This window comes from Capricornis sumatraensis, chromosome 3 (genome assembly GCF_032405125.1).
Source record: "Capricornis sumatraensis isolate serow.1 chromosome 3, serow.2, whole genome shotgun sequence".
NCBI lineage: Eukaryota > Metazoa > Chordata > Mammalia > Artiodactyla > Bovidae > Capricornis > Capricornis sumatraensis.
In genome coordinates this window covers 38,640,208-38,664,845 of record NC_091071.1, presented here as the reverse complement: position 1 = coordinate 38,664,845, position 24,638 = coordinate 38,640,208, and the positions used below count along the sequence as shown (strand labels likewise).

The 24,638-nt window shown below is 60.1% G+C and overlaps 1 protein-coding gene across 2 annotated transcripts in view; it reads right to left on the bottom strand.

Annotated features, from left to right (window-relative positions):
• The window catches only part of LOC138075278 (coronin-7), a 61,325-nt gene that overhangs the window by 231 nt on the left and 36,456 nt on the right, over positions 1–24,638 (bottom strand). Inside the window, exons 10-30 of one of the 2 annotated variants that reach the window (XM_068966948.1) lie at positions 16,188–16,242; positions 15,737–15,794; positions 15,503–15,648; positions 15,329–15,421; positions 15,083–15,214; positions 14,534–14,660; positions 14,045–14,220; positions 13,453–13,561; positions 13,253–13,339; positions 13,030–13,172; positions 12,851–12,955; positions 12,688–12,773; positions 10,960–11,101; positions 10,780–10,869; positions 9,863–9,979; positions 9,458–9,593; positions 8,955–9,043; positions 8,543–8,629; positions 1,521–1,605; positions 599–735; positions 199–264 (exon numbers count right to left, since the gene is read on the bottom strand). In XM_068966948.1, the coding sequence (XP_068823049.1) occupies positions 199–264; positions 599–735; positions 1,521–1,605; positions 8,543–8,629; positions 8,955–9,043; positions 9,458–9,593; positions 9,863–9,979; positions 10,780–10,869; positions 10,960–11,101; positions 12,688–12,773; positions 12,851–12,955; positions 13,030–13,172; positions 13,253–13,339; positions 13,453–13,561; positions 14,045–14,220; positions 14,534–14,660; positions 15,083–15,214; positions 15,329–15,421; positions 15,503–15,648; positions 15,737–15,794; positions 16,188–16,242 (2,266 nt within the window). Of the gene's footprint in view, positions 1–198; positions 265–598; positions 736–1,520; positions 1,606–7,789; positions 8,405–8,542; positions 8,630–8,954; positions 9,044–9,457; positions 9,594–9,862; positions 9,980–10,779; positions 10,870–10,959; positions 11,102–12,687; positions 12,774–12,850; positions 12,956–13,029; positions 13,173–13,252; positions 13,340–13,452; positions 13,562–14,044; positions 14,221–14,533; positions 14,661–15,082; positions 15,215–15,328; positions 15,422–15,502; positions 15,649–15,736; positions 15,795–16,187; positions 16,243–24,638 lie in introns of those variants that run through there. The other variant, XM_068966949.1, reaches the window with a different exon arrangement.

The window sequence follows — 24,638 nt, the reverse complement described above, 5'->3', positions numbered from 1 at the left end:
TCCTGGCTCTTCAAGGCCATGGCTGCTGGGTGGCCACCATCCAGGGTGACACAGGGCCCAGGTCAACACAGCCCCACTGGCAACCCTGAGGGACTGGCAGTTCAGGGGGCCCCCTGAGCCCTGGGCACCCTTCTCCTGCCAAGCTCTGAACCGCCCAGAAGTGAGGGACGCCCCAGCCTGCCCTCCCCCCATGCTCACCTTTGACTGCAGGTAGAAGGAGCCACCCACGGATTTATCGTTCACCTTGAATAGGTGTTCGTAGTTCTGCAGAGGAGGGGAGACGGTGAGTCCCTGGTTACAGAAGCGGGGGAAGCTAGGAGATGACAAAGAAGGAAAGCGAAAGGGCTTGCCCCTCAGCGGGTTCCAATGCTGGGAGCCGCTAAGGGGTGGAGAAGCAGACAGGCGCCCATGAGACAAGGCCTGTGCCTCCGCCTCTGCGGCCTGCACAGCAACAAACGATGGTGGCCTCCTCGAGTCCCAGCCGGCCGCGCTCAGGGGCCCTACTCCTGCCTCCTTCCCTCCCCCCATCAGCTGGCAGCCTGCCACCTTCTCCCCACTTGTGGTCGGCTTATCTCCAAGCCGGCCGGGGGTGCCTTACCTTCTGGATCTCCTCGGGGCTCAGCTTGGAGACATTGAGAATCTGCTGTGCCTCCTGGAGGCTGAGGCCCGAGAGGTTGGAGGCGGCTGCAGACTGGTGTCCGGCACGTCCCCGGGCGTCTGCCGCTGCTCGGCTGGCTGTATGAATATGCGGTTGAGCGCCCGACCTTGGGCTTTCCCAGGGAGCAGCTCATCCCCACCAGGGGGTGCGGGAGGAGACGGGCAGGGCCGGGGGGCATCTCCTCCAGGAGTGGATTTTGGGGGGTCAGGGGTGGGTAGGCAAGTGAAGACAGATTTTCCCCACCAGAGAACGGGGCAGGGGCTGGTCAAACCTGGCATCAGGTCTCCAGCCCAGACCAGGAGATGACCCTGTCCCTCGTCTTCCCCACCCTCTCACCCCGGGCATGCGACAAGTCGGGGAGCTTAGGCTGCTAGGGTAGCAGAGTGAGGCTGCGGGCAGGGGTGGCAGCCCAGATGAGACCCGGCTGCCCTGTGGTCACCGAGGCCACTGAAGCAGGCCGCCTTGGGTGACCTCTTGATTTAGGAGCCAGTACACTTTTCCTTAAAGGGTCAGAGAATATATTTTAGATTCTGCAGGTCAATTAGTCTGTGTTGCAATTACTGGACTCTGGCTGGCTGTTCCAATAAAACTTTATTTGCAAAAACAGGCAGGCAGGCAGGCCAGTGTGCCCACTCCTGGCCGGATGCTCGCGTCAATCAGGTCTCCCTTCTCTGGGAATGTCCCAAGATCAAGCACTGCCCCCTACAGGAAGTGTCCCAGGCCACCCAAGCTGCCAGAACCCAGCCCACAAGGGGTCCCTGCATTCACAGGTGGCCCAGCGTGAGGGAGAGGCCCACAACTGCAGGGAAAATCTCACCCAAGCAGGATTTCCCAGCCCAGGGAGACAGGAAGCCAAGCTTACCTGCAAACTCCTGCCGCAGGGCCCGGGCAAAGGCCCTGCCCACCACCTGAGCGCCCATCACAATGATCTGGGCCAGGTATTTGGCCTGTGGGCAAAGAAGGCACCTGTTAGTGGCTGCATTCTCAGGGCCCCGGAGATGAGTCCTGGAGGTGCTGGCCGAGCGGCAAGGCTGCTGGAAGGCTGAGGCAAGGGACCCCAGCATGGCAGCCACAGGCCACTTCCTCCCGGCACCTGATACAAGCTTCTGCTCTGGGAGGCACTGGAGGCTCACAGGAGAGCAGTCTTGAGTTTTGGGGGGCAGGTACCCGAAAGAGTCCTCCAGAGGGAGATGGGACTCTCTCTCAGCCTTCGGACAAAGCGGACAGGAGCCAAGGCAACGTGGCCTGGGAGCCAGAACTCGGGGTCGGTCCCGGACTCACCGCCAGTTCTGCATCTGAGCTTGGTGGGTCCAGCCTTCATCTGTTGGTGGTGAGATGCAGGGCCATTCTGATTCTCCTCACATTATTCAAGTCCATTCCATTCGACACAACAAGAGAGCAAAACGCCCTCCACCCTCGGCCCCTGTTCCTCCACTGGCTCACTGCTTCACTCAAACCCCGCCTGAGAGTCAGTGCCAGGGCATTAGACACACAGGACCCAGCCCTGCGGGAATCCCCACTGCCATGCAGAGTGGGAGGCTTCCACTCAGACCACGTGGTCCAGTGCCCCACGGAGGCGAGTGGGGCATCAAGCAGGACCAGAGGTGGGCACGGTCAACGGAGGGAGGGGAACCCTCAGGAAGGATGTGGGGACTCTGGGGGGTGAGGGCACTCCTCCCGGGCAAGTAGGATCATGATGGTAACACGGGGGCTTTTTCAGGCAGAGGGACCAGGGGAAGCCCAGACTAGGAGAGTGTAGGGGACGCCTGGGAGCAGCCAAGAGCCTGGGGGACTTGTGAGGCAAGACGAGTAATGTGGCTGAGACGCAAAACACAGACCTTACTATGACTAGGGGTAACAGACAGCGCATGCGTGTGAAATGGTACACAGGTGCGCATGAAGGATACCGGCGAGTGCTCACTGAGGGTCACCACGGATCACGTGGCACCTCCAAGTGTTGGTGTCCAACAAGAACTTAGCCAGGGTGTCGAGCACTGTGATGGACACATTCTATCTATTGTGCCATCTGATCCTGACAGCTCGAGACAGGGAAACACAGAGAAGTTTAGTGACCAACCTGAGGACACACCACTGGCACCCAGGAGGAAGATAGGCAGAAAACCCACAGCCCGTGCTCTCAGCTGTGGTGTCCCCAGGCTGCCCAACTCACGTAGGGTCGGCAGGGAGGGCGACCGAACAACAGAAGGGCAGGACCCAACTCAGAGGCCGAAGACAGGCTTGTCAGATCCCAGTGGAACCCGGACTCCGGAACTGGCCTTGCTGGGCCCCCCTGATGGGCGAGGTGGGTGTGGTTCCAGGCCAAAGAAGAAGTCAGTTTGGATTTCACAAGCCCCATATTTCACACCAGAAGGCAAAGCTCTGTGAAGACTCGCCAGGGGTCAGAGGAGGGGCAAGGCTGCAGGTGCTGAGGTGAAAAGGCCCAGGAGGATGCGCTTCCGGTGGGAGAGTCTCACCTGGCTTCCCCCAACCCCGGCTTGCCTGAAGCCTCTCCCACGTGGGGCAGGAGGCTCTGAGATGGACAGCTAGTCCTGCCGGAGGGACAGAGAGGCTGACAGGCCTGCCAGTGGTTCCGAGGATTCCCTTGGCCAGGAATTCCCGCCAGGCCTCGGACCTCCCCTCCTGCTGCCACACTTGAGAGCCTGCATCACCACACGTCTGCACTGCCCTGTCCGGGGAACAACACAGCCCAATGTGGGACCAGAGCCCTGCAGCTGGCAAAGGACCGCAGGTGGCGTGGGGGGCTGGGGAGCACTCGGGAATGTGCTTTGTCCCATGTCAAGTGCATCAAGAAGCGAACCTGGACCCGGACAGACTGACATGCAAAGCTCCCTTCACGGCACAGTTCCTTGGGCTGGTAAGCCGAGCCAGCATGGACCCAGCCTCTTATCAAGGACACACCAGGATAGAAAGGAGGCTGTCTTTGCCCAGGGCGCCTGCAAACAGCTGCGCACATCACAACCACGCAGGAAGAGGTCAGGACCAGGACTGTCACATCTGCCAAGGCACATCCAGGGGTATGGGCTGTGGCGGGCTCCAGTGGGTGCCCAGTACATATCTGAATGAATGCGACACTTGACAGGGCTTCCCAATGCCTTCCACTCCCTCTGCTGAAGGAGGGCTCTGGCCTTCCCACAACAGACACACACACACACACACACACACACCCACACACACACACACACAATTCCCCATTTCTGTTGCCGCTGCAGCCAATACAGCCCACCCCCCAGCTCCGTCTGGTTACAAAGAACGGTTCTGGTTTTATCTTCCCTCACCACTCTCCACCGCACGCACTACAGACAGACCCTTTACTCCCTGACTCCAGGGTCAGTTCCCCTACTTCTTTACTCCAAGGTCTCTGTAGCTCTGAATTCACACATCTCGGGTCACTCTTCTCAAACAGGATCTTCACTGAGCTGCACATAGCGTTTTCATTACCCCACCCCCAACAAACGCCAAACCTACTAACCCACTGAATACCCTCCTTCCTACGCCAATATTGTCAAACCTCAACATCCTTCAAGATTTGGCTTGGACACAGTTGGCTGTCCAGTGGTTAAGACACCATGCTTCCAATGCAGGGGGTTACAGGTTCAACCCCTGGTCAGGGAACTGAGATCCCACGTGCCACCACCAAAAATAAAGACAAAGCTCACATCACCCCCATTTCCTGGAGTGAAACCTTCCCAGGCTCCCCCCATTTCTACCAACCCATTCTGCACTGTCTTTCTTTTCCCATCAATATATTGTCCTATTTAATGGATTCGTTGCCTTTCTCCTTTAAGGTACAAACCCCTTGGGGGCCACCTTTTACTCGGTCCCTCAAGGCTGACTGAGTCACATGCAGGAACATCTGTGAGGGACCCAGTTTGGGGGGGTAGTGGGGAGTGGTCCTCAGAAAATGGGAGTGACTATTACAAGGCAAGAACAACCACTATGTGTGTACCATCAGTTAAAACCAGGACGAGAGACCCCGGAGAAGTCAGATTCTCGGAGCTCCAGGTTGTTTACCTCTAAGATGGAGACAATGAGGGCAGGGCACCTGCTTAAGAATTAAATGAGAACCTACATAAGCCCCAGGGCTCCGGGCCTGCCACTTGAAAGCTCTCACCTTATCACGATCAGTTAAGAAGTGGTTCCTCAAACCCACTGCCTCAATAACTTGGGGAACAATCCTCTATCAGGGGATAGACCTCAGGACTCTGCACTGTTAAAGGTCCCCAGGTGACCTGACTCTGCCAGGGTGGCCCAGATCTGTGGGCTGGCTCAGGATGATACCGCAGATACGCTCAATTATCGGTGTCGCAGGGTCAAGTCCCACTTCTGCCACTTGCTCGTGAAGAGTCCCGCAGCCCGATTAACTAGCTTTCAAATGTGAACAATAATGGGGCGACACCATCAACTAGCTCGGGAATCGAGCAAGGACCCCCTACACAAGGCTGGTGCACGCGGCGACCGCATCTGCTCGGTATTCCCCGGCCCGCCTCGCCCTCCAGCCAGACGGCTCTCCCTGGGCCCCAAGGTCGCCAGCGCCCGCAGAAGGGCGCCCGGCGGCGACCCCCGCCTAGTCCCGGCTTCCCGCCGGGCATACAGCGGGGCGAGCGGCGCCTGCAGCCCGGCCGGAGCTCCTCGGCCCGGCCCCCGCCCCCGGACTCGAAACGGCTTCTTCCCCGCTCCTCCGGTCTCACCATGGCGACCACTCAGGTTCAGAAGTCCGAGGGTCCGACTTCCTCGCCCCGCCGCCCCGGCTCAAGGGCGGCCGGCGGGTCAAAGGTCAAGGGAGACTGCGAAGAGCGCATGCGCAGGGCATGCGCGCTGCTCCACAGAGGCGCAGGGGCGTGGGCGGAGACCTAAGGTCTGTGGGCGGGGCTGTGGGTGGGGCCTGCCTCTGCCTCAGGTTCCCAGGAAACCTCCCGAGGCTTAGGACACTGGACACCGTAGCCCCCGTGACTACCCTGGGGTGCTAGGAACAAAGAATAAGGCCTGTTCTATCGGGGGTGGGGAGAGATACTTTTTCCCTTCATTTTGCCGAAGTATTTGGGACTTAAAAGACATAGAATAAACATACATTTCACAAACGTGATAAGGAGTAAGATGCTAAATTTTCACCAATATTTAAGAAGACAGGAAAACTTCAAAAAAGGCTTCAGGGACATCCCTGGTGGTCCAATGGTTAAGAATCCACTTTGCAGCAGACACCACTTTGCAGCACACCAGTCCAGGACCTAAGATCCCACATGCCACAGGGGCAACTAGGCCCAGGCAACAACTGCTGAGCCCTCATGACAAGAAAGATCCCACCTGCTGCAACCAAGACCCGACACAGCCAAATAAATAAGATTAATAAATTATATATATATACATAAAACTAGTAGTTAAAAAAAGGAAAAATCTGTTTCGTTTCAGGTTTCTTCTGTCTAGGAAGGAGGGCTCTTCTCATTCCTCCAAGTCTTTGTTCCAATGTCACCTTCTCAGCGAGGCCACCTTGACCCCCTACCAGGGCTGCAACTTGTACTCCATTCTTTTGCTTTTTCAAAAATTTTCAGTCGCACCACACAGCCTAGGGGACCTTAGTTCCCCACCAGGGACTGAACCCATGGCCTTGGCAGTGTAAACCGTGGAGTGAAAGTTCCTCTTTGCTCTTCTACTACTACCAGCTTTATTGGGAGATAATTCATACCACATACAATTCGCCCCTTCAAAATTCACAATTCAGTGCTTTTTAGTATACTCACAGAGTTGTGCAACCATCTCCACTAGTTCCAGAACATTTTCATTCCCTGCTTAAAACTCCATACTCATGAGCAGTCACTAGCTGTTTCCCCCTCCCCTAGTCCCTAGTGACCACTCACTGTCTCCTCAATGAAGGTCTCTTCTGGGTGTTTCACAGAAATGGAATCATACTATATGGGTTTCCCAGGTGGTGCTAGTGGTAAAGGACCCACCTGCCAATGCAGGAGATGTAAGCAAGGGAGCTCTGATCCCTGGGTGGGAAGATCCTCTGGAGAAGGAAATGGTAACCTGCTCTAATATTCTTACCTGGAGAATCCCATGGACAGAGGAGTCTGGTGGGCTACAGTCTATAGGGTTGCAAAGAGTTGGACACAACTGAAGCGACTCAACACGCATGCACATGTCTGGTTTAAACTTCCATTCTTGATCCCTATTTTTTTTCTTCCTGAAACTCTTATCACATTCTATCAAATTATACCATTTATCTGTTCCCTCCCACTAGAATGTGGATTCCTGGTGGGCAAGACCTCTTTTCTCCTTTTCTCTACTCTTGGGCATCAGCACCTGGAAGAGTAGCTTTTTAAAAATTTTTTTACTGTCGACTGTACTGAGTCTTTCTTGTTGCACGCAGGTTTTCTCTAGTTTGGGTGAGCGGAGCTACTCTCCTGCATGGGCTCTGGAGCATGGGCTCAGCAGTTGTGATGCACAGGCTTATTTGCTCCACGGCACATGGAATCTTGTCAGACCAGGGATCGAACCCATGTCCCCTGCATTGGCAGATGGATTCCTAACCGCTGGCCAGCAGGGAAGTCCTTCATTCCTGTTGAATGAATGAGCGTCCGGCTGCCTCCTACCATGTTCTGGACCACCGCCCTTCTTTCCTTTCCTTTGAGTCTCCAAATGCAGTCCTCCCTCAGCGCCCTTCCTTTCATCTGAAGCATTCTTCTCAGGGCTCTTTCCCAGGCTCTGTGACCCTCAGGAGTTTTCTCTTAGCTTCGTCACTTCTCAGACCCTGACCACGGTCTCCCCCTGCATCCCAGGGGCTCCCTTTCATGAAGTTTATCTACTTCACAGTTCTCTACACACTGTCTATCTGTGAACTTGAGCATAGTCTGGCTCCCCTCTGCCTACTAAAACTGTGCCAAGTGCCTTGAAAAGCCTTGTCTCTCCCATTCATGACCGGAGCTGCCATCCAGAGAGAACCTGGCCAGGTACCCATGTGTCGGAAGAATGAATGAACTCCCAGCAGGAGCAGAGTGAGGCCTGGGACCAGGTGGAGCCCAGGGCCAGACTACCGTCACCCTTACCGCTGTCCCCTTCCCCTTCCAGCCAGCCAAGAGACCACAGTGGCACCAGGGTGACCAGCTTAGAAAAGTTTAATTGTTGAAAACATCCAGGACACGTGCAGGCCAGTCCCTGTGGGGCTCACACCCCCTTTAATTGGGCTATTAGCTCTGTGACACCCATTTCTCCTGGCTTCAAGTTTGGGAAGCAGGGTGACTGGTCCCAGACCCCTGAGGCTTGAGCTGCTCCAAATGGCCAGGTGGAGGGGCCAGCCCCCTAGACCCTTGACCGGAACTGGGGCAGCAGGCCAGATGGGACGGCATGTGATAACTGAAGGTGCTGAGCGAAGCCAGCCCAAGCTGGGACCAGCCCAGGTCAGAGGAAAAGGGGACAGGGAGCCCAGAGCCTGCCCAGGGACATGCTCCTGAGCCCTCACCCCTCCCCACCGCTATGCCCCTGGCTCCGCATGCTAGCAGGCAGTGAGGAGAAGCGCCCAGTTCCAGAAAGAGCAGAGATGTGGACAATCCATGGAGACTGCAGCAGAGCCCAGAGGCCGTGGAAATGCCCAAGACTCAAAGGAAGCCGGGGCTTCTGGGATGAGGTGTGCCAGGGCCAGGAGGTGGCTTCCAGTTTGAGGGAGAGATGTGAGGCTTTCCTGGAGGTGGCAGTGGAGGGTGAGGCTAGAGGCGGCTGGTGCGCAGGCTAGTCCTGGGGAGATGAACCAAGAAGCAGGGGTGGGGGGGGGGTAGTCGGGAGGGCCCAGGAGGCAGGCATGGGTGAGCAGGCTGCAGGCGTGAGTCGGGGAGGGACAGGACAGGATGCTGGCCCCCCAACCAGTCCACTCACCCACTCGTCCTCATCCACGCCTTCGAAGGAGTCCTGTGGGAGCGGGTCCTCCCGGTTCCCTAGTTTCGCCACCATGGCGCTCAGAAGCTGGGGACAGGGTGGACGGAACAAGAGGCGGGAAGTGAATGGCGGTCTCTGTATACGGAGGTCCCAAGTGCACTTGGGTCTGGTTGGGTTGGGCCGGGCCAGGCCTGGGAAGGGCCTCTCCCTGCCCTTCCCTGGCTTCCTGAGCCCCACCCCCTTATGACGGTCAGTTTCGGAATTTTGGAAGACCTCCCCATCAAGCTGTCCAACTGACAGATGGGTGACACTGGCTCCTGGCCCAGTCGGGGTTGGACTAGAGAGCTGAAAGGCTGCGCCATGTGCAGCCAGGACCCCTTCCCCCGCTGCGGCCAGCCCTCTCCCCGCCTACCTCTTCTTTCTTCTGCTGGTCTGACTTCTCCTCCAGGTAGACTGAGGAGGGGGCCCGCCGGGCAGGGGCTTCACGGGGGGCCTGGCTCACTGGGGTGGGACCAGGGACAAGCATCAGGCAGGAGAGAGGCCCCTTGGGACCAGGCTTCCTGGTCCGACCCCTGGGTTCCAGCCCATAGGAGATTCCGTGGCAGAGAGTCCAAAGGTGGCACTCACAGCTACCCAACCCTCGGTTCACGTGGCCTGCCCTCGGCACCAGGCTGTGTGAGTGTACTCACGCACATTTGGGGCGGGGGGCTTCTGATAGAAACACAGACCCTGGGCGCTACCGTCTAGGGGCTCAGAGACCAAGTCCAAAGTACAACCACCTGTCCCTAGGAACACTAGAGCTTCCTGAGTGCCAGCAGGGGTGGAGGGTCAGACTTGGACCTTCTGCCCCTTTCTTCAGCCCCCACCTGCTCCCCTCCATCCTCCCCTCCCCCATCGCCCAGGCCCTCATCCTACCTGGGGTCATGCCGGGGGGCTGCAGGCTGAGAAGCTGGGGTGTCCCGTTAGCACCTCCCAGCCAGGCCTCAGCGCTGAGCGCTGGTTCCCAGCTCATGGTGGTGTCGGGGAACACGTCATCCTGGAAGAATTCTTTCTGCAGCGATGGAGGAAGGGGCTGCTCTGAGGCACCAAGCAAAGGCCCAGGGCACACAGGCCTCCACTGGGCAGGCGGGCATGGCGAGACCCAGGACCCCAGTCTGAGGTTTCTACGGGGCTCAGAATGTCAGCAGAGTAAGGGGCGCAGATGCCCCACAGAGTAGTGGGTGGGGCAGTCTGGCAACAAGACCAGCCAGGCCCCAAAGCCCCTGACAGGGGCCGGGGAGTGGGGGGGCTGGGCGTTGGCATGCTGCATCCCCAGCTCACCCTGACTCGGGGCAGCCGGAAGGCGACAGGCTCCAGGGAGGTCTGGCGAAGTCGCAGGCATCGGGCAAACTCCACCTCCCGCACGTCACACTCTGTCTTGGGCAGGAGGATGAATCCCTGGGGTGGCAGGGGAGTGTGAGAAAGTGAAAGTCGCTCAGTCGTGAACGACTCTGTGACCTCATGGACTGACTGTACAGTTCACGAATTCTCCAGGCCAGAATAGTGGAGTAGGTAGCCTTTCCGTCTCCAGGGGATCTTCCCAACCCAGGGACTGAACCCAGGTCTCCCACACTGCAGGCAGATTGATTACCAGCTGAACCACGGCTGATGCTGGAGTCCAGAGTTTGCTGGCACCCGGACCCCCAGGACCTCTCACTTAGGACCTCCAGGAGCAAGGCCTAGCCCTGGACGGTGGTGTGATGTTTAAAAACTAGCTCTTGGGAGGAAAAATGCCCTGGTTTGTAGCATTTGCCTAGTTCCATGGTATAAAAATTGCCCGCCTGGCCAGCTTCACACCAACAATGTGACTGGGGGAATGCAGATACAGGAAGAGAAGTGCTGTAACAGCTCGGGATAGATCTCTGGCGGACAAGGGCCCACAGATTAAGTAACCTCGACAGCACAAGTAACAGTGAAGTCAAACAAAATAACTGTGAAGTGATAAATTAAATATCTATTGCCTTGGTCTTTAATGCAACTTATTTGTGGGTTCATAAGACTTAACCTTACGTAGTTTAATTTTCAGTAATGGGTGAGTTTAACAACCAGGTCTGGAGGCTGCCCGGCACACCCTGCCAGCCAGGGCCTGGTGACCCGCAGGTCCCATGGGCCCATGCAGTTTGCCCATGTGGCCACTAGAGGGCGGAGAGCCCGCGGTCCTACCTGGGGACAGACCCAGAGTCGGCGCGCCGGCTCACCTTGTGGGGATCCGGCGATGTGAAGCTGTTGCATTCCAGGAAGAAGGGGGCCTCGGGGAGCAGCTCGTACAGGAATACGCGGGTATCGCCCTAGGGGGATGGCGGCAGTGAAGCGGCTAGCTTCAGGTGCCTTCCCCCCCGATACCTGCCCAAAGCCCCCGCCTGTGCTCCCCAGCCCACCTTGCCCGTGAGCAGCACCAGGCTGGTGTCCGGGTCATAGCTGGGCAGCAGGGTCGAGGGAGCCACGTCCAGCCCCAGCACTGCGGAGGGGCCACCAGCCAGGGCCTTGGCTGAGTACAGGAGGAGCTGGCGCTCGCTTCGGCTGCAGGGGGACAGAAGTGGGTCCTCAGAGCAGGAGGGGCCCGGGGCAGGCATGACAAAGACTCCAGCATGTCTGGGCTTTTTTCCCCAACATTCTGCTCTAGGGTCCTTGCTCCAGCCAGGCTGTCACCCTTTGGGCCGTTCCACCAGAGTCCACTGCCCTCTCCTCCGGATCTGTGGTTACCAGTCCCTTTGTGACCCAGGTCAGAGGTACCTCTCTTAGGAGGCCCCGCCACCCCGATCCTCCCCTTAGAGCACCAAATGCCCTTCCCCTGGACCTCTCCAGGAGGCTTGTTCTGTTTTGTGTGCTTCATCTGGTCCCCACCAGGAATGGGCTCCTCGCACTTGGGACAGATCTCATCCCTCTGGGCCCCCAGTTGATTCCTCCTCATCTCTCTCCCTCTCATCCACCCATCCATTCACCCATCCAGCCACTCCACCATCTATCCACTGACCCACCTATCCATCCACCCATCCATCTGTCCATCCACCCATCCATCCATCCACCTACCCATCCATCCACCCACCCAACCATCCATCTATACAACCATCCATCCACCCACTCACCCACCCATCCACACACTCAACCACCCATCCACCCACCCAACCATCCATTCATCCTCCCAACCATCCATCTACCTACCCATCCATCCAACCATCCATCTACCTACCCATCCATCCAACCATCCATCCACTGACCTACCTATCCATCCAACCATCCATCTATCTATTCGGGTGGATACCCAACCATCCATCTATCCAACCACCCATCTAACCACCCACCCACCCATTCATCCTCCCAACCATCCATTCCTCCTCCCAACCATCCATCCACCTACCTATCCATCCATCCATTGACCTACCTATCCATCCAACCATCCATCTATCTATCCACCCAACCACCCATCTATCCAACCATCCATCTACCCAACCATCTATTCATCCTCCAACCATCCATCCACCCACCCATCTATTCATCCTCCCAACCATCCATTCACCCATCCATCTATCCATGCATCCACCCCACCATCCATCCACTGACCCACCTATCCATCCAACCATCCATCTGTCCATCCACCCATTCATCCACTCAACCATCCATCCACCCACCCACCCACCCATCCATTCATCCTCCCAACCATTCATCCACCTACCCATCCATCCATCCAACCATCCATCTATCCAACCATCCATCCACCCTACCATCCATCCACTGACCTACCTATCCATCCAACCATCCATCTATCTATCCACCCAACCACCCATCTATCCAACCATCCATCCATTCATCCTCCCAACCATCCATTCACCCATCTATCTATCCATCCATCCATCCACCCAACCATCCATCTGTCCAACCATCCATCCACCCACCCACCCATCCACCCAACCATCCATTCATCCTCACAACCATCCATTCACCATCCATCCATCTATTCATCCATCCACCCATCCACTCAACTATCCATCCAATAAGTGAGTGTGGGGACAGCTTCTGCACACCTAACAGGTGTATGTGTATCTTGGGGACGGGGCACAGTGGATGCTGAGGTCTGGGGATGGGAATGGTGATCCCAGAGTCCTCACCTGTCAAAGCCTGACACCAAGAGATAGTGACCGTCACACACCCACACAACGCGGGCTCCACGGGCCCCCTCGGGCCCTGGGCCTTCCTGTTAGGATACAGCATATGAGACCCAGCCGGAACCCCCACTGGGTCTGAGGGCTGCCCCCAGCCCATCCTGCTCACCTGCAGGGGCTCAGGGCTACCCCGGGGCTCGTAGATCCGCAAGCGCCCATCTTTGCAGACAGTGGCCAGCTGCTGCCCGTTGGGGCTCCAGGCCAGGCCAAAGATCTGGGGGCAGGTGGAAACGTGAGAAGCAGCCTCTTGCCCCATGGCTGGGCACCTGCCCCCCAGAACTATCGTACCTGATCCCGGTGGCCCTGCAGCCTCAGCCGCTCGGCTCCGACCTTGAGGTCCCAAATCCGAATGGTGAGGTCGTAGGAGGAGGAGGCTAGTATGTTGGCCGCCAGTGGGTGGAAGCGCAGAGAATAGATCTTCTCCGTGTGGCCTGGGATTGAGGCGTGGGGTGACACTGAGTCCCCCAGGAGCCTCTGCCTATCCCCCAGCCCCCACCCAGGCCCCCATCACCTGTGAGTACTGCCTCAGGCGTAGTGAGCACCTCCTGCAGGCCCTCGGGGGGGACCCGCCACAGCCGGATCCTGGCGTCCTCCCCGGCTGCAGGGTGAGCAGGCTTGTCACTGCTGGCCCAAGGCCCCCAGGCTTTCCTTGACCCCATCTGGGGCCCCGGGACCCTTCCTCAAGCCCAGCGCCCAGCCCAGCCTCCTTACCCACGGCGAGGCGGTAGGGGTCAAAGGGGTCCCAGGCCAGATCGGTCACAGCCACCCCATTCTGCAGCGTGGGCAGTGCAGTATCAGGCAGACGGCCAGGCTTCCGTAGCTGCGGGAGGTGCCCCCACCCCAAGGCCCATCAGTACCAGGCAAGAGAGCCCGGTCCCAGTGGCTGCAGGGCAAGCAGTACGCCTGGGCCTCACCGTCTGCAGCCGATGACCCCCCGGGTAATGCCCAAGCTCTCTGCTCAGTCACCTTGTGCTCTGACCCCAAGTGCCAACCATGAGGCCCCCAGGAAGTGAGGGGGTGGCTGGAGCAGTGGGAAGAGCTCAGGCTCGGGGCTCAGGGGGCCTGGGTTTGATTCCTAGCTCCACACTTACACGTCATGTGACCCCATGGGTCACTAAGCTTCTCTGTGCCTCACCACTCTCATCTGTAAGACGGGGATAAGAGTGGCATCCCCAGCATGGGACACTGGGCGGTTTGCCTGGCACACGGTTTGAGCATAGAGAAGGTGAGCTGGCATGGGCACTCGACGCCTTCAGCATCCTGCAGGGGAACATGGGGACTGTGTGGTGGGGCTGGCCCTCACCTCCAGCACGGCCACTTGCCCCCCGCTGCTGAGCAGGGGCACAGCCACACGCAGCTGGTTAGCACAGAAGCCGTCACTCTCGCCGGGCGTCGTGAGGTTGAGCCCCTTGAGGTTGGTGATGTGGTTGTCTCGGTGCAGGACGGTGCCCTGAGCGTGCCGGAACTTGGAACTGGGGCCTGGGTGCAGGGAGCAGCAGGGACACGGAGCCACATGAGGTGACGGTCCCCAGCCTGCCCACCCTGCGAAGTCCTGCAGGGGCACCTGGGCCAGCCCTGAATCTGGACTGCCTGCTCCCCTCGGCAAAGGACCCCAGCTTCTGCCGGTCCGGCCAACACAACTGCCCAGATCTCAGAAAGTGCAGGCCATCAAGATTCACTTCACCCCACAAGGAAGTGACTGGTACAGGAGGGGAGTCAGGACTGGGGTGCAGAGGAGGGTGGCTGGGGTGGGGGGTGGCCCAGGGCGCCCGTGCTAGGGGCTCACGCTCACCCAGCAGGCTCTGCAGGGACCGCTGGCTGGGGCTGGTGCCGATGCCGCTGGTGCTAGTGAGTGAGGGCCCCAGGCTGGAGGGCGTGGAGGGCGAGGTCAGCGAGCTGAGTGGGGAGGAAAAGCCCTCCTGGGGGAGAAGCACCCGGTCAGCCAGAAGCCCCCTGTGGGTGGGTGGTCCGCCAGGGTCTGGGGTCATCACCCTGGGACACTGGGGTGGGCGAGAATCCCCACTGCGGGATGTGGGGTTGGGGATGCAGTCACTGACGGGGCAGGAGGTGACATGGGTGAGCCGAGCTTTAGCGCACGGGGCAGCAGGTGGCAGCTGCCGGCTCCTGACTGTGGGAAGGCGGGCCCGGACTGGTCAGGATTGTTCAAGAGAGGCTAGAAATCTAGATTTTTTTTGTGTGTGTGAAAGTCTCACTTCCTAGGCATTTTGCACGATTTTGAAAACACTGGGGTTCTTCACTTCTGCTTCTCGAGTTTCTGACACCCGTGGGGCAGGCCACACGCTGTGGCCTGCCCAGACCCACGCCCCCTGCTGATACTCACGCTGGGGTCCGTGTCACCCACAGGTGTCCCCGCAGGCCGGGCTGTGGCAGGAGTGGGCTCTGCAGGGGGTGCCAGGCAGGAAGTGAAGCTGGGGTGGGCCCAGCGGGCGGGGTGCAGGCTGACCCTCTGCACCTGTGGGGAGAGGTCCACAGTGGAGGCAGGAGAGGTGAGGGCCCGGGGAGGGGACACCGGGCCACTGAGTGCCAGCCATGGCCGGAGGGGCTGTCAGCCAGGCCCCGGCCTTACCTGCTGGTCGCTCCCCGCCCACCAGGTGTTGGGGTCGGAGGCGGGGACACAGCCTGCGGTGTCCGGGAACAGGTCTTCGTGGAACTCCATGGTCTGGCGGCAGACAGGGGCAGGCTGGTGAGCTCAGGGTCCCCCACTCCAGGCCCTCCCAGCCCCTCCCGCAGGACCCCTCACCTTGCGGGGTACGTGGTAGCTGATGGGCACGATGGCCGTGTCGCTCAGCTGCAGCACTCGCAGCACCTCGCAGCTCATGACGGCCAGTGCCCGCCGGGGCACAAGTGCCGCCCCCCGCAGCGTGCTCTCCAGGAGGCACTGGGTCACTGGAAGGCACACGGTGGGTGGAGGACTGTCAGGGCAGGCTGGGGAAGTGGGCGATGGTGCAGGGTGGGGGAGGCGGGCAGGGCTTACCCAGGCTCAGTGCTGGCTGCTGGGGGGCTGCCTCATAGCAGTAGAGCTGGTTTTCTCCCTGCAACAAAACCCACCCGAGTGCATGCTGACTGTGCTGGTGGTCTGGGCTGCCTGGCTCCACTCTTGCCACCCCGTCCCTCCCCGAGGACTGAGTCACAGCACCACCATGGCAGACGCCTACTAAGCGCTGAGCCGAGCTGGGGTGACGCCCCCTGGCGATCGGTATAACAAGCGCCTGCTGGGTGCTCGTCTGCTCCATTCCCAGCCTCATCCTCGGGCAGCTCACACTCTAGGCTGTGACCCTGACTGTGTGCCCACAGCCCCTGGCAGGGGCTGGAGCCCAGGCAGCACTGTCCCAGCTCCCCCTCTGTGTGGGGGCGGTGAGCATCCTACACTCTCTACTTTGCCAGTCAGGACCAGATCTGGCCCAACATGGGTGGGTTCTCCTCACCTTTCCTGCCAGGACCAGGAGCCCCGAGTCTGGGTCCAGCAGGGGCATCAGAGACCTGGGGGAGAGAGATGGCCGGTCATGGGACTACAGCCAAGTCTCCGTGACCGAGGGGTGGCAGCAGGGCTGAGAGTGTCGCAACCCTAGACAGGGGCTCAGGCCAAACTCGACCGTGGCCGGGAGGGGTGCAGCAGCATCCACACTGGTGTCTGGGGACCCTCCACCCACCCACTCTCTCTGTGCTCCCAGCATGCCCCCGCTTCCCAGCCTTTCTTTCCTGGGGTCCATCTGCCCAGGGCTTCCCTGGTGGCTCAGTAAAGAACCTATCTGCAAGGCAGGAGATCTGAGTTCGATACCTGAGTGGGAAGGAAATGGCAACCTACTCCAGCATTCTTGGCTGGAGAATCCCATGGGCAGATGAGCCTGGTGGGCTACAGTCCACAGGGTCAGGGAGTCGGACGTTACTGAGTGACTAATATTATTTCCATCTCCCCAGCTGCTTCCCCCCAGGACTGTGGCAGGCCCTGGGCACAAGAGAGCTTCCCCCACTTTCTGCACCTCAGCCGTGATCTCCTCCCAAGCTCAGTAGCGCCAGGAAAACTCCCCCACCAACCCCCGATGTAGGTTTTGTCTGTGGTCTCACTCCAACAGCCTAGACACCAGGCTGGGGAAGGTAGGGGGGGTGGTCGGAACCGATGATCCCCTCCATTCCTACCCGGCACAGTCGGCTGGGTGCTCCCAAACTGCACTAGGGCTAGGGGCTGTCGCCTCGATCACCCGGCTCCTGGGCCTCGATGGCCTCGTGGAGGCCCGGCACCCGCCTCAGGAGCACTTCTGAGCCCCTGTGCCCGAGCCTGAGCCAGGGGCCGAGGGCAAGGGCTCCTTCCTGCCCTGTTTTCTGGTCTTCGTGTTCTCCATCCCCCCATTCCCCAGGTGGGCCCTAGGGCAGGGCAGAGGGGCCAGGCTGGAAGCACCCGGCGTCCCTGCCGCTCTCGGCCAATGGCCTGTCACTGCCCAGGGGTTTACTCCCCTTTCTCTCCTGGACCCTGCAGGGCCCCCGGCAGCCCACCAGCCCTGTGAGTGCCGCCTTCCAGGCCCTGAGGAGGGGGAAGGAAGATAGGGAGGCACCCAGGAGCACTCGGACAGGCAGCTTCATCTGGTTCCTGCTCCTGGTCTGGTGTCACGTCCCTGGGGACCCACGGGCCTGAGCCCCAACCTTGACACGGACACACTCATACTCAGATGGAACCCCGCCACCCTCGCGGTGGTCCCCATGGTCAGAGGTCGCCCAGCTGTGGCAGCTGCCTCTGGCTCTCATCTAGGCAACAAAGGGCCCAGCCCACCTGCCCCTACCCTCACTGGAAGGGAGCCAGGGAGGACTGGGAAGCTGGGTGGGGCCCTGGGTGTCTCCAACAGCTTCCCTGAGTGCCTGGGGCCCGTCACCTGTTAGCAACACAGCCTCTAATTACCTCAGGCTCTGCAGGGCGAACTGGGCTCAGAACTGCCCTTTCTGGCCTGATCTGACCACTGACCGCTGTGAGGGGGAAGGGGGAGCAGGGGAACAAAGTGGTCGTGTGATCTCGGACATCCCCTGCCCTAACACTGGATCCAGTGGGGGCAGATGTGGGTCCCTTTGGCGGCTCTAACTGGACTTTCACTCACATCATTCATTCCTGGTTGAGCTGGTCAGTGCCCAGACCTTAGCTGGGCTGTCAGCTGGGACCGAAGGTGAGTGTAACAGGCCCCCACCTCTGTCCTCAAAAGCTCACAGCCTGGGTGATAGGCAGATACAATTCCAAAGGTAAACACGTGAAAGAAGAGTTTTCTGAGGACACATGGCAAGAGGCCTGACCTCTGGCTGGCCACAGAGCAGGGGGCGTTACATAGGACCCAAAGGTTAAGGAAGGAGTTCCAGGCAGAAAGAGCAGCACGTGCAAAGGCCCTGTGGCAGGCAGGTGCATGGCCTTGTTTGAGGAACAGAAAGTAGGACGACCTGGCTGGTGGCCTGGGTGGTGAGAGAGGGTCTGAGGCCAAGGGTGGGGTGGCAGAGGCCACCTGGAGCAAGGCCTGGGGCATCAGGAAGGGAGTTCAGCCTCCTCCTGTCAGATGAGCAATAAAGAAGCAAATGACACATCTCGAGAAAGGTAGGATTAGATTTGTGCGGAGCAGAGATCAGTGTAGAGACAGTCAGGAGGAATGAAAACAAGAGTCTGAGAGCAAGTGGGCTGGGCAGGGACTCCTGCCATCCTGCTGCTGCCATGGCGAGAAATGGGGCAGCGGCCTGCCAGTTCCACCCTGGCATTGGTGGCTCACTGGTGCTCTAAACCAACCTCCTGAAAAGGCTCGACCTGGCATCCCACCCCCCTACCCAGGCCCCATCGGCCCTGGCTGGCTGGCCCACTGACTCAGGTGCTAGGGGCGCGGGGGCAGGAAGTCATGGAGGGCAGGGCTGGCTTCTCTGACAGGTCAGGCCAGTCTTCCTCGCCTCGGGCGGAGCTACCTGAGCAGCTCCACCAGGCAGGAGCATCCTGCCCTTGCTGTCACACAGGCCAGCAAATGGGGTCACGGCACACGGCCCCGAGGGTTGGCCAACAGCTGGCACGGGCCTGACCCCAGGCCTTATAAAGACAGCCAAGCCAGGTTTGGATCTGGAATGCAGAACCAAGCCCCAGCCTGGCACAGGGCCAGAGGGCATGAGCGCTGGCGAGGGCATCTCTCCTGCGGCCGTGGCACTGGGGGAAGGGCTGGCATCTGGACCTGCCACTAGGAACGGCTGTGACCTGGGTCTGGGGGTCTGCTCTGGACTCAAAGCCATGGAAAGTCTAAACCCTGAACCCAGGTCCCAAAAGATGGGAGAACAAGGGTGGTGTCAAGTGGGTCCTGTGGGGGAGGGCTTGTTCACTCGCAAAGTCGTGTCCCAGTCTTTGTGACCCCATGGACTGCAGCACTCCAGGCTTCCCTGTCCTTCACCATCTCCCGGAACTTGCTCAAACATCCATTGAGTCGAGAGGGGTCGGCCCCTGACAATCCCACCAGCTTTCCCAACACTACTGCAAATAACACAGGAAGGACCACAGGGAGTCTGCCAGGAAAAGCAGCTTCAAGAAGCCTCCCCTAGTTCTCTCCGCTAGCCCATCACTCTACTCAGACCCACCACCTAGACATCTGGGCACTGCCACTGGTCCAAAGCAGTCCAGCTCCCTCAGTTCTATTCTTATCACCCAGGCTGGCCACTGGGGTTTGCCCGAATCAAGCCCTGACCCCCACCCCCACTCTCTTGCTCCCTTAGAACTAGGTCCTAAGACAGGGTAGTGCCTTGACACCGAAAGAGGACAGGATGGACAAACTTGGGGGGGGGGGTGGCATCTCCTGGAACTTCCCTTCAATTTCTGGGTGGACGGGAGCAGGGCCAGTGTGAGCCTAGGCTTGGGATCGGGGGGGGGGGGGGGAACTGGATGCTTTAAGCAGGCGGTATCTCACTACCAGCAAGAACAGGTCACAGAGACGAGAAGCCCCAGACCTGTCAGCTAGTCCTGTTCCTTTAGGAGCATCAGGCTAGACTTCCCTGAGAGTCTCAGGGGGGACATGGGGCCCCAGGGCAGAGGCACAGGGACAGTCTGAGCAGAGCCAGACAGTACCGACCGCAGACTCAAACTCTGCAGGGAGCAGGGGGAGTGCAGCAGTCTGGGGTGGGGCGACCTGTGAGTCTGGGCCTTGGTCACAGGGAGCAACAGCCACCCAGCCTCGGCTGAGAGTTTCCGCTCAAGGCAAGCCGGGAAGTTCTAATGCGAAAACACTGGACTTTTCAGCATTGCCAGTAGCTTCCAACTTTGAAAAAGTCCCGCGTGAGTCAAATGAAATACACCTGAGGGCCTGCCCACTGACCTAGGAATGGACATTCAGGGGTTTGCACAGCACACCCCACATCCACATAAGACAACAAAAACGAGGGGTGCAGACCCCTGCCCATCCTGGCAGGCAGCCCTGTGGGGGGAGAGGTCCGGAGGAGGAGCAGAGCTGAAAAGGAAAGTCTGGGAGGTCACTGTTGCGGCTGAACTCTGCTTAGCCCTGCTAGAGACTGGACATGGAGACCATCCTGCCTTCTGGGGGCCATCAAGTTCTTCAAAGGCCACTCAAACTGCCCCCATCCCGAACTGGTGTGGCCGTCTGCTGGGATAAGCCATCAGGCCCGCTGAGATTTGAGCTGGCCCAGCCAAAGGCTTTGGCTGCAGGCTGGGCTGGATGGGGTGGTGGGTGTCCTGGAGCCTGGCTGCAAGTCAGGAGCTGAGCTGGTCCCCAAAGGCTCCAAGGCACAATTCTGACCACAAGCGCCGAGAGGGTGGGGTGGGGGGGAGGGCAGAGCAGAGTGTTTTCCTGGAAGCCTCCAAGGCAGGGGATTTTTCTGGACTAGTCCAGCCCCTGGCACCCTCCCCTTCTGCTCCATCAAAGGGCCACTGTCAGCGGCACTCAGGCCCCACCTACTGACAGTGAGGCCCAACCTGGCCCTTCAGCCCAGCATCCCCCAGCACATCTGGCCTTGATGCTGCCAGTAACTGTGGCTGGTCTGTCACATCCCCTTCCTGTGTCTCAGCCCCCCCATCTAAGACACGGGGAAAGCAGCCCAGAGCAAAGGTCAGGCAAAAGGACCCCAGGATTCAGATTTGGCATATTGAGGTCGTGCCTATGAGGCTCGCAGAAGGGCTGTGTGTGTGGCCTCCCAGAAGTTCTTGAAATTGGAATTAGCAACCAAGAACAGCACACTTAAAGAGATTTCACCTAAAAAATACAGATTTCTAGTTTCCCTGAAAAATCGCAAGTTCTGGCAGAGTGGGACAGGTCATCGGGGCTGCCCTCCCGAGGTCTCCAGACAGAGGCTCTGGGGGGTGGGGGGCATTCCTTGAGTTTAAATCACCTGCCCCATCTAGGTTTGGGACGCTTGGTCTCATTCGATATTCGCTCTTTTTTTCACAAAACACAGGGGTCGGCAAACTGGACCGGGCTAAACCGCGGGACTCCTACGACTCTCTCTCAGTCGCCTGTTCGGGAGGGCGGCCGGGTGAGGACCAGCCTGCCCGGCCAGAAGACCCTTTCGGCCAGGAGAGGAGGCGGGTCTCCGCCGGCCCCGCCCCGGCCAATGGGGGGCGACCCCGCCCCCGCCCGCGGCGGCCCCGCCCCCGGCTCTTAAGGCAAGGACCCGCCTCCGGCCAGGCGACTCCGCAGCCTGAGCCCGAGGCAGGGAGAGACAGACGCCGACTGCCTCGGGACCTCGCGATTCGGGACCCCGGCAGCCGGGCTGGAAAGCACTGAGGCCGCGGCGCGTCCCGCCCGGCTCCCGCCGCCGCCGCCGCCGCCCGGTGAGTGTCTGCAGGGCTTGAGGGCTGCGGGGTGGGAACGGAGGGCGCCCCGGGCGGGCTGTGCACACGCGCCGATCACGCGCGCGGACCTCCCGCCACCGCCTCCCCCCACCGCCACCCCCGTCCGCCGCGCGCACACGCACTCAGGCCGGGCACGCGGGCCCCCAGTCCTTGCAAGATCACCTGGGCCAACTCGCCGTGCGCCCCAGCCCGTCCCCCTATCTGGTAGTTCTCGGACGCCGACAGCTCCACGGCCTGGGATGAGGGCGCGCGCGCGCGTACGCGGCTCACCGGCCTGCGGGGCTGCGAGCAGACAAAATAAACACCCCCTCCCTCGCTTCCTCCTCCCACGGCTGGGCCCTCCAGCATGACTAGTTTTATGAATCAAGCCCCTTTGAGGGGATGGCTAGGACAGTCTTAGGTTACTTCTACCTCCTGGAGTGACACAGTCTGGTTCTGGTCACCCCAACCCCGATCCCCACCCCCCTGTGCAGATCCACGGCCTGGGTTCGGCCCTGAGGGCCCATGTCACTCAGGGCAGAGCATGGGGGCCACAGGCATGCAGCCCCATTGGAGCAGGGTATGGACCTTGCCTGGCCGGCTGGGGTCGTACTCCAGGTATTAGGCTGCCCCATCTCTGCCTCTTCCAGGGAAGGGGCTTTGCTTAGGCTGAGAACCCGATGGCTTGGAGCCAGGCTAATCTATTGTGTCCCTGGGCTGGCAGCCCTGGGGCCTGAAGGCTGCGAGGTCCCCTGTGGTCACTGGCAGGCCAGTTGATTGGTGCCAAGCATTCTGCCTCACCCCCGTTCGTTAACGATTACCACACCAGGGTCGCTGACTACCCCTCCCGTTGGGGCTGAGGGGTGGAGTGTGAAAGGTGGGAAGGAGGAAGTGGCCCTGAGGGTCACTCTGCTCACCTTCTGCACCAAGGGCAGGTGAGGCCCCGGATGGAGTGTGGCATCAAGACCCAGAGGCCCCACCTCCAGGCCAGGGCCCTCTCCAGGGCCAGGGGGCGGGGTGGGGGGGTCTCGAGTCAACTAAATCTCGAGGTTCCATCCCACTAGGCTAGACTTTGGGCATTGGGGACGCAGAGGGGTGGCTGGGCAGGTGACCTCCGAGTGGGGTCAGCAGGTTCAGCGGGCCATGACGTCCAGTATGGGCCCAGCTATTGGCAAGGCCCAAGAGGGCTGAGGCAAGCGGGCGCAGGGGGATGGGAGAGCCGTCCCCTGAATTTGCTGTCTTCTCCCAAGGGAATTAGCCCCCAGAGCTTCTGTAAACAGAGTGTCAGAGGCAGGAAGAGGGCTCTGGTAATGAGCAGCCCAGCTGGATTCCCTCCAGACCATTATCTGCCCCCCCACACTCCGGCCCAGGGAGGATGAGCACACACGTGCCAGGCTGGGGGCCTGGGCACTGACTGTCCCTACCTCCCTCGGCCTCCTGCAGCTGCAGACTGGGACCCGAGGGTCCAGAGGGTCAGCCTGGGCGGGTGGCCCAGGGCACTTGCTGGTATGGCACCACGCTCTCCAGACCCTGGACGTGGAGGAGGGGTTCAACACAAGAAAGTCCCTCACAGACAGTGCCCACACCTGTGCTCGCCCCAGGCAGATGTCCCCAGGGAGATGCCCTGGGCAGGAGAGGGGTCCTGACCACCTCCACTGGTCCCCACCAGGACAAGTCCCAGGTAAAGAGAGCTGAGTCCTTGTGGGGACTTTTAAGTGGACGCCACCCCTGGCCCGGGCAGCTCCTGGGATCAGGGGGGCAGGGTCTCAACTGGGCCCTGGCGGCATCTCCCACCTCAGCAGGCCAGCTGGCCAGTTCTCCTAAGTGACCGGAGAGAAGACTGGGTGAGCCCTGTATCCACAGAAGCAACCCTGACAATGGCAGGCCCTGAGCTCATGGGAGGGACAGCAGCGCCACTTCACGGGGTTAAGGGTCCCCCCCCCCAGAGCCCCCCTCCAAGTCCCCTCCCTGGGCCAGGGAGCCCAAGGCTCTGCCAAGAAAACCAGCTCCCCTCACTGCTGTGGAATTTGAGAGTTCTTGGAGAAGCAGGAGGGCGTGTGTGTATGTCTCAAAGCACAGCCCAGTGGGCGTGTGTCTGGCGTGGGCATGTGTCTGTGCGCGCGCGTGACCGGAGCACGGCTGTGTTTAGGGGCAGGCAGGGGTGCCCTGAGGCGGGGCGGGGGCTCGGCCTCCTTCCTTTTATCGGTTTCCACATTCCAGAGGCAGCCGGACTGCTTTCTCTCAGCTGGCTGGGCCGCCTGGCTGGCCAGGCGGCCAGGCCCGTGGGCCTCCCCCGCGTTTCCTCATTCCAGCTTCCCCGGGTATGAGGAGGCTGGAGCGGGCGCCCCCACACACGCACCAGGCCACCTTAGGACTGGAAGTGGGGGCAGGCGAGGGGCCGGTTTTTTTCTAAGGTGGGGGACAGCCCCCACCAGTCTCCTCCCAGGGAATGCAATAAGGCTCTGACATTCCTTGGAGGCTGCCTGAGAGATTTAATTAAGGAGGAAGGAGGGAGCTGGCCTGCGCTGAGAAGAGGCTGGGTGTCCCTGGGGCCCGCAGGGGCAGCAGTGAGAGGTGAGAGGCAGGGTCGTGGTCTGGTTCCCCCCCCCACGCCGACCGATGCCACCTGCCCACTGATCAGCTCACAGACCCTGCAGAGGGCCTCCTCTGTGGCAGGGTGACCAAGAGCCCCAGGCATGAGGGCATCAGAAGAGCAAGCACCCCTCTGGGCGAGGGGCTTCTGCCTCCTCACACCCTGTCTAGGCTGCAGACAACCTGGGCCCAGCTCGCTTGGGGCTGGTGGCCTCCCTTGGTGACTAAGGTCTTCCTCTGGCAAATTCAGGGTTAATTGCAGGGTTAGGGCCCTACCTGATGGGTGTCTTGGCCCTTGGTGGGGACAGGGCAGTGAGGAGGGCCCGTCTCTGAGCCCAGCCCCGGTGGCATCACACTGGCGCGTGCCGACGGTGGCATCTAGACCAGCCCATTCCGAGTTGGGAGAGGTCCTGCGGGGTGGCACCTGCACTGACCAAGAAGGTGCATCCTGCTGCCCTGAGGGCTACCTGAAGCTGGCGACTGGCCTTAGTCACTGGTCTCCCTGCCC